The sequence below is a fragment of the Argopecten irradians genome, chromosome 2 (genome assembly GCF_041381155.1).
Source record: "Argopecten irradians isolate NY chromosome 2, Ai_NY, whole genome shotgun sequence".
Classification (NCBI taxonomy): domain Eukaryota; kingdom Metazoa; phylum Mollusca; class Bivalvia; order Pectinida; family Pectinidae; genus Argopecten; species Argopecten irradians.
In genome coordinates, this window is record NC_091135.1 from 58,502,567 (window position 1) to 58,512,286 (window position 9,720).

General features: G+C 37.5%; 1 protein-coding gene across 1 annotated transcript in view; it reads right to left on the reverse strand.

Moving 5' to 3' along the window:
• The window catches only part of LOC138316071 (uncharacterized), a 3,732-nt gene extending 24 nt beyond the window's left edge, over positions 1-3,708 (reverse strand). Inside the window, exon 1 of the mRNA XM_069257553.1 lies at positions 1-3,708. This exon is cut by the window's left edge and continues 24 nt beyond it. Coding sequence (XP_069113654.1) covers positions 1,166-2,920 — 1,755 coding nt within the window. The 5' untranslated portion in view covers positions 2,921-3,708 and the 3' untranslated portion in view covers positions 1-1,165.
• Between the last annotated feature and the right edge of the window lie 6,012 nt (positions 3,709-9,720).

Sequence of the window (9,720 nt, forward strand, 5' to 3'; positions counted from 1 at the left end):
TTTTAAGATACATTTGCAGCGTAGATTTTCATTGGTTGGTCGGTACAGTGATGTGTAATAAATAAACCAAAAGACGGAAACCTGAAAGAATATAAACCCGGACAGTCGGCACAAAAACTCGGACACCAATTAACTTTTTAAAAAATCTTCAATCTTCTTCTTGCATGATCATAAAACATTGTGTTATTATATGTGATTAGTTGTACTTATCCATTATGCCTATTAATTGTAATAATAACACTAAATATGTTCTTTCTATTTTGACTCTAGGATGGATCATACGGAGATACATGTACTTTTCAATAATAATCATTGTATGATCGTAATAAAGGTTATTATGTATGGTTAATTGTACCAACTCATTATGCTTATTAATTACTTGTGTATAATATTAATACTAAATATGTTCTTTCTATTTTGGCTCTAGGAAAAATCCTATGAAGGAACAAGTACTTTGTGAGCAGGGAAGTCATGCAAGACAATTAAATGCCCCAATGAAATTATTTTGGATAAATGCCTCTGAAATAAAAATTCTTTGACTTATTTCCAGCAAATTGTTTGTTCATTATAACTTGAAGTAAACATAAAAAATGACACATTTCCTGTAAAGTGACGTAGATAATGCACTTAAAGTTATATGTGCCGTATTTTTCATACTCACGAATCAAGATAAGCTTTTAATATGTTATTCATCAACAAAAGTTATTAACATTTTGAAAATTATAGTACTTTCAATGCATTGGTTTCAATTTCACAACTATAAATAAGAGCAGAAAATGATTTTTAGCAGTACTACCAAAAATCAGTATATGTACATCTATAGTAAAACGAAATGAGTACCTACGGCCAGACCATGAAGCCAAATTGTGGTCTACAATTTCATTTTACATTTTTACAAATTTATTAGTAATTATAAAGTGATTTCTGCAGGAAAGTTCCCATCTAAATATACATAAGGCATAAAAAACAACAATTTTCCAGTACATAATTTCTGTGTTGTAACTAACGTTTATAAGGCATTTGAAGCCATTTGAATGATTTTCACGGCTTAATTAATCAAAGCTTATGATTTTCAATAGATTAAAGAAGAAAAATCAAAATGCCAAAATTTGCGCCCAGTTACGGCACATATAACTTTAAATGAAGTACTGTATGTGATTGTATCTCATTTACAAATTCCCTGTTTTGAATTTAATTTCTTTTGTTCCCTCTCTAGTTTTTTTCTTTCTTTTTCATCTTTTTTTTCTTGAACATTCCTTTTCTCTAGGAGGACATCATCGCTAGTTAAAAGACGATGCGATGTGTTTCTTTTCTTTTTGCTAGCGATTTCATTTTTTACAATTTTAGGTGGAAGAAACATGTTTTCTATTTCTGAATTCCAGAATGTTTCCAGTGTTTCCTCTTCAGTTGGTGGAACGTTTTCTACAATCAAATTGTATAGGATTTCGTGTGTCTCGTCAGATAGAGTTTGCTCATTGACACATAAAGTCCCAGGAAAAGCAGAGACGGCATCGTCATGTGAGCACGAGGCGGGAACAGTCATGGTGTTAGAACAAGTGCTTGGAACAGAGATGGTAGCAGAAGCAGAGGCTTTGTTGATGGGTTTGCTTGGCAAAGGAGACAAGACAGGAGCCTGCATAGTGTCGTTGGTGCTTTGGGAGGAGGTGGTTGCGGAGGCAGTGTTGTGGAGCGAGGTGGATACCAGCATGTCCGTAGGTTTGGACGGTTCAAAGGAAGCCGACGATATCGCTTCAGGGTTATATGGATATATTCCACATGCACGAAACCCATTTTTGATATTTGCTGGGCTAAATGCCCTTTCCCACGCTTGACTTACAATACCAGGAAAACTCCACTTGTTAATAGAATGTAATGGGTTCTCACTTAAATATTGACTCGTAGCGGTGTTATAGGCAGAGCTGAACGGTCCAAAAACTGAGCGATCTAGCGGTTGAAGGATGTGGGTGGTGTGGGGTGGGAGACATAAAATGTGTATATTATTTTCCCTAGCAAGTTCCAAAATTGCGAGAGACTCATGAGATGAGTGTCCATCCAAGATGAGTAATTGAGGTCTGGCCTCCCCACACTCCTTCAAAAATACATCAGAGAACCATTGTTCTCCTATTTTGTCTGTAATCCAGCCATTCTCTTGCCATGCCCATTTGGTACCTTCAGGGGCCGCACTAGTGTTAAAACCATGGACAGACGCTGAAGTTTTACCTTTTGCGATGAACATCGGTGACATGTGCCTTCCTTCAGCATTCACGCACGCCATGATTGTTATATTTGTTCTGTTATTGGACGTTCTACCAACGACGTTGCGCGCGCCCTTCTCTGCGATGACTCTCACAGGTGTATGTTCGAAATTGCGCCCGGTTTCGTCGCAGTTCCAAATCTGTTCTGGGTTGGTTGTCAAGTTTAGATTTTGCAGTACCTGGCCCAAGTCGTCCATGTATTTTTGGACCACAACAGGGTTAAGCATTGACGCTCTGGCGGAAGCCAACTTCTCTGGCTTTCGAATAGCCAATTCCGGGTGCCTTTTTTTGAGACCTTCCCACCATTGTTTAGAGGGTGTAGCCTTCTTAAAAGGGGTAACTCTAAATTTTTTGCAGAGATCACCCGTCCTGACCAACAACTGTTTTCTACTAATCCCTATACCCTGTCGTGACGCTTCTTTAACACTATGGACAATTTTGTTTTCGATCAATTCAGGAAGGGCAGGCTTTCGGCCAGGATGAGCATCCATCGAAGACTTTTCTGTAACCCTATCGTGCAGCGTTGACCTAGGGACGTTGAACGTTCCCGCTGCCTTTCTTAGGGACATTGCCCCACTTTTGACCTGCTGTACAGCCTGCTGTAAATTAGTTCTGTCGTATTTCATTTCAGGTCCCCTGGACTTAGTTTTAGTTTTCTTAGGCATCTAAAAGAGAAAGATATACAATTACACACACATTAATATAATGATGTAATTATTGTATAGTTTTTAACCCATTCTTCAAAATATATTTGAAACGAAAGCGCTAAGGATTTCATCTAATTTTTATTTCTTGTTTTATAGAGTTTTAGTCTGAATGGATCATGCATATTATATATATCCATGTATTCCTGGTACATTTAATATTATGTTGCATTTTACTTTTATTATCTATATGCCTTCTAGTTTTCTTTTATCCTATATTGCAAAATTTAACAATAATTTAGATCTCACATATATTAATTGTCTGGTCTAAATTGGTGTCCGAAATTAAATGACTACATTGAAAAGTTGTCATTTAAACTCGGACAGTCTCTTTTTTGGTGTTTTTTTTATATATATGCAACTTTTTTTTTTTTTTCAAATGTTAGAATCAGACATTAAATGCTATTACACAATAAATACATGGTCTAAATATAATAAGAAATTTTAACTTGCCTCGGTTCACTCTTCAAATCACTGGCACTGAAACGATGTTGACCGCTTTTCACCTTGAATTTTCCCGGGATGCAGACACGGTGTCACGTGATGTCAGAAAAAAATCCGATTGTACCGGTATCGGTTCCGGATTTTAGTCTCGCCCTTTTTAAAAATCGTTTCCGGTTTGGTCTTGGTCGAACATGCGATTGCATTCAATATCGAAAAACCAACAAAACAAGGAAGATATGGAATGAAACAGTGCTTTAATACCAAACGTCCGAGTTTATATGCCTGTCCGAGATTACATGGATTGCCCCTACTAGCTTAACAATATGCAGGCCTACAAAAACAATCAAATATATCTGATATCCACCGATAATGATATTGATGTCTATAACAAGTAAAATGAACAATTACTTACCTGATAAATGATAATGCCGGATTTAACTTGAACATCAAGGCGGCTTCAACGTTTTTACTCAACCGGATACAAACAATACACATTCCTTATAGGGGGCACGATAGTCTGCGCCATGATTTTGTGCGTTCGAGACAGTACAAATAGATTCATTTCACTGTTGCACTTGTTGGGCGCATTTTGTAACATAAATTTGATGATTAGTGCATACATTATTTACTCATTTTATAATGTTTAGTCACTTCTACAGAAAATTTCAAAAATATCACTCAATTTTAAATGGTACATTTGCCGGTCCAATCGTTCAGAATAGCTCAGAAGGAAGGCGCCTGGGACCCCGAAATATCTCGTCTGTTGTGGAAATTTACCGAGAACCTGCGAAATACCACCTTTATTCATGGCTATATTGTGGCCGTTGTATATAACATTTCCAAAAGTAAGAACTACCGTTTTGATCAGAATTACAAAGACTTTTTATATGTAGAGTTCTAGCTTCTCAGCTTTATTAATTTATTTACTAGGATAGATTAAACAGAAATCAGTGGTCAAAATGCCGATTTTGGGGGTTTTACACCAAAATATCTCGTCGTTTTGAATTTTCACAGCTAAGGTGACTATATCAATCGATAGATCACGCCGTGATTACCTTACATTCTAAATTTCAGCAAAATATATCGTTGGATTTCCTTATTACTCAAATCGCGGTTATAAGCGGGTTGATAGCTAAAAGTTGTCGTGTTAACATTTCGTCCCGAAGGAACGATAACAGTTGTTATCGTACCTTACGTCTCTTCATTTCATACTTCTCGAAAAAATTTGACAAACACCAGAGAAATTATTCCACCATTGAGAAAGAATGTTTAGCGTTGATTTTGGCCTTGAACCAATTTGATGTGTATCTCTGCACTACAGTTGTGCCTGTGTTGGTCTTCACCGACCACAACCCTTTGACATTCATTGGGAAAATGAAAAACAAAAACCAAAGAATTCTCAGGTGGAGTTTGACTTTGCAAGAATACAATCTTGACATCAAACATATCAAAGGGAAAGACAATATTCTAGCTGATGCTTTATCAAGGATTTAAATATTACTTGATATGTCAAGAAAGTTTCCTTTTAAAGAAAACTTTCTTTTCTTTAAGGAGGGGTGTGTTATGTATGACACTAAATACATGTAGTTATGAGATAAGGGAGATAACTCCTATAGCTTTTTTTATCAATACATCCTATAGAGGTCATATCATTAGTCTAGGTTATAGAACTTTCTAGAATATAATCATGTATAAACAAATATGTTTGTAAACATGTTGATTTTAAGTAGAGATCTAGAATGATCTATTTCCAGAAAGTTATGTGTGTTTATTTGTTTACTGCTTTTAGTTAGATATTTCTAGAAGTAGAAGGTTCTCCAATATTCTTGAATTAGGGTTAAGCTATATATACTCCAGCTGCCCAAGGCTAATCAGAACTGTAATGAGACCTGTAATAAGACATATCAAGAATTGTACAGCGCCATATAAGATTCTATTGGGAGAGCTATTGTGACTTTATCTGTGGATTATTACAACACTTTGTGTGGATTTATTCATATTGCCTGGAACTTTACAAATCATCGGTGGACATTCAATTTCCTTGTGGATTTGTGATTATTGTTAATTTGAAACCTGGAAGGATCAAGGATTATACCAGGACATTCGCATACAGATAAGTAACACTTTAAATCATCGTACTAGTCTTGTACCACCACCAATTACTTTAGACATTGTAATCCATCTCTGTATAATATTGTATATATAATTAAATTGTGTTTTGAATTTAGCTGCTGGTTTCTCATTTCTGTTATTCGTTCATGTAACACCAATGTAATTTACTTATTTCCCTCCGTTATTCCATTTGTGCATGTAAATCGGCTTGGACCATCATCGTAGACTCGCGCCAGACTCTTCAAATTATTGAGGTCTAGGATAGATAACTCGATATGCATTCTTTAGTACTTAACTTATCAGAGTTACCCCCCTTTAAATGCTGAGAAGGTACAAGAAGACTACCGTGCGTTCCATTTGCGGATTCGTACCGCCAAATGGAACGCGTTTGGATTTTTCCATGATGGCGGCACCCATATAAAAGATGCGCTTCGAATATAAAAGCTAAGTATTTTCAGTGTTAACAATGATATGGATATAAAAATAATACCTAAATAGTTTCAGCACACATTTAAAAAAAAACAATCCATGTAATTTTATCGGATATAAATACCAGAGATTTAAATAGTAACGTTAGGGATAAGAAGGTACCTCATAGCCTTACTTAACGACGCCCGCCGCGGAAGCTATCCCAGAGTGCATCGCGTGTCTAAATTACAGTCGAGTACAGTCTAACGACGCCATATTGAAACTACGCTTCGTCCGATGAAGCGATCTAGGCTATAATTCAGGAGATGAACAGACAAAAACCCCAAATAGCTTAAAGTTTGCTCTTGATTGAAAATGTAATTTATTTGAATAATCCATCATATTTTCATAATTGTAGAAGTGTTAAACTTACTATATAAATAAACTTAATGTTAACAACTATCAAGTATTAACAAATTATCGAAGGTACCCAATATATCATGGCGAAGAGATACAGTGCTGATCGAGCTGTGATAGATAGCATAATTTGATATCTAATTAACGGAAAGTGATTTGCAACTGCTATAATCAGAGGTGTCATACTGTCATCAGGTGAACCGTCGGCCAGAACACCTGGCCACCGCCCCAGGTAATCGCCTCACTTAACTCAACGGGGGGTCCATTTACCTGTGTTTGAGTCTCGAAGGCTATACAGTAAGTTTGTAAATTAGATAGTATTTTTCTAATCTTAATTTTCCCAAACAGCTTTATTTATAATGCATGAAATAAAAGTCAATTCTAAGTGAAATGTAAATATTCCGCTTAACCAGAAACATATACATATATCATATTTATTTGTGGCTTTACCAGAGATTTGAATATAATTTATGTAAATATCTTGCTTTACCAAGCATTTTTTTATACTAAATCGGAGTAAATCCGATTTGAATTTCCAAGGTTTAACTCATTAAACTCATCAATTTATGTGTCGTATTTTTCATTCTAACGAATCAAGAAAAGGTTTTTACCAACATTTTGATAATTACTTACAAAATTTTCAATGCATAGGTTTTAATTTTACAAATTTTCATAAAAAAAAAATACTCACAGAAATATATATACATGCACGCGATGAGCGTCTCTAATGCAACAGTTAAAAAGCTATGATATACTTTTCGATGTTTATTTATTTGTATATAGTCAAATATGCCGTACACAGCTTCATGGGCTAACACTATGATAACTCGCCTCCAGCTATTAGCGCGCAGACGCACGGCTTGGTCTCGCGGTAACCGTTATAACAATAGGTGGGTACGTGATATCGCGAGAACAGCCCTAGTTACTTATCCCAATTATATTTAAATCTCTGTAAATACGCTCTGTCTTGTTTTCAACATAGAAAACATTCCGGTGAAAAATGAAGAATCTCGGGTCCGCCATCTTGGATACCAGTTGTACCGGTTTGGTTCGGCTGGGCCATTACAGACACAGCGGGTTCGTACCAGTTGTATCTGCAAATGGAACGCGCGGTTACTAGTAGGCCTACTGGTACCTGCATGCCTTTGTATTTTCGGAGCGAAGCCTAGCGAGGGAAGAAAAACTACGGCAGGCAACCAGTCTAATGAAACAATCTGAAATACGGATCCTCATAACCACTCCGTTCAATCAGAAACATATATAAAATAAGATGGCGGCGTCCAGTGTAGATCGTCGACGGTGGGCTCTGACATATCTGGTATTTTGAGTGCTTTATACTGTGAATTTTGAATAGAATTTCTGCAGATGAATTGTGCTGATTTGTAGTGATGCAGTTTCCATACTCTTTTATCGAACTATGCCTTTTATATTGTTATTTCGAACGCATTGATAAACTGTATAGGTAGTGAACACGTTGAACTTTGACCTCATCTATACTCACCTGAGTCGAAAAGTTTTCACGTGCGACCCACGACCATAACTCGTCACGCTCTGCTGACGCGCTCTATCACGAAATGACTGATAAACCAACATCCAATGTTATCGGCGATGCCCATAAGGTTTTGTTTTGAGGGAGCTTCAAGAGACACTGATGTTAGTAATTTGGACATTGCTCATTTTATGACACGAATAGAAAATAGACTCAAGCACATTGAGGAACAAGTCGATAAAATAGACAAAGTTCAACATGACCTCACCTTATTATCATCCCGCGTGCGTGATATTGAAGAAAAGTTTGGGACATTAAGTTGTAAAACTCGAGATCTAGAGCACAGTGCTGAAGCGATTGGTCAAATGTTTGATTCAGTGAAGGCTAGGACGGATAAGCATAGTAATGATATCAGTGAGCTCAAAACCCAAGTAGAGAGGTCGGATTCTGTTGCCATGGCTTTAGAATTAGATAAGGCGTGCAATGATAGAGAGGAGCTGAGGTCAATAGTAACGGACCTCCAATGTCGCTCCATGAAGGCCAACCTCGTCTTCACCGGTTTGAGTAAGAACGTGCAAGAGGACACAGAGGCACTAATTCGATCGTTTCTGTATAATGAACTTGATATTCAAGATGTTGAGTTTGGAAGTGTTCATCGATTTGGTAAACGAAAACATGACAGGTCCCGTCCTATCGTAGCCAGATTCTTATACCAGAGTCAGCATAGCTTAGTTCTATCTCGTACTTACCTCCTTAAAGGCACTCGTTACGGCGTAAATGAGCAGTTTCCGTCCGCTGTGGAAGAAATCCGCAAGAAACTTTATCCAGTTGCAAAACGGCTTCGTAGGCTCAACCACAAAGTTAAATTTGTGAGAGATAAAATGTATGTGGATGGAGTTCTATACATTGGTGAAGAGCCGGTAGCAGCAGATCAACCTAGTTCTGGTACATACTATAGTGACCGACGTGACGCCAAGCGACGTCGGAAATCCTCCACGCCGCGTTCGCCAGGTTCCAAAGCAAGTTCCGACACAGATCGCCAGGACAACAATGATGGTGACAGGTCAGACAAGGGCGAACAAAGTCAGCAGAAGGGTTCTACGAGTCGTCAGCCTATGGATGCTCCCATGCCTAATCATGGACAATCATCAGATCGCGATGAGACTCGCGTCAAATCGGTCGATTAGCGGTTAGAGGAGGCCAATACCTCTATTCGTCTTTGTTGTTGGAACGTTCAGAGGGGGTTGATAAATAAAGTCTAGAACACTGATTTCTGTACTACATTTGGAGAAGCAGATATTGTTTGTCTAACAGAATGTTGGTTAGGCGATACGGATGAGCTCAATGTAAACGGTTTTAAATGCTTTAAACCTGTTATTAGATCAAATTGTAAAGGGGGTGGATTGGTATGTTTATATAAGTCATGGCTGCACGATTATATTACTCTAGAGGCTGTGCTTTTAGACAGTATTGTATTGGTAAAAATTGATGGTAAACTATTTCCTGACCAGAAAAGTGTTTATTTATCGCTTGTATATCTACCTCCCGAAGGTTCTGTATTTTATCGTTCGTACGAAGAGGATATATTCCTGGTACTTGAGAACAGCATCGGCTCTTATAGTTTATTAGGAAAGGTTTTTGTAATGGGCGATCTTAACAGTAGGACCGGTGTAACGTTGAAAATGGACCCCCGTTGAAAACTGACCTCGGGTCAGTTTTCAACGTTGAAAAATGACCCCGAAAAACGTTGAAAACTGAACTTTCAGCGCACTTTTTACACCGACCCATTGAAAATAGACCCCGTTGAAAAGTGACCCCATAAGAACTCGTTTTTACACAACAACACAACACGACACCACAACACCACGAAACCAAACAGCATCACACAGCA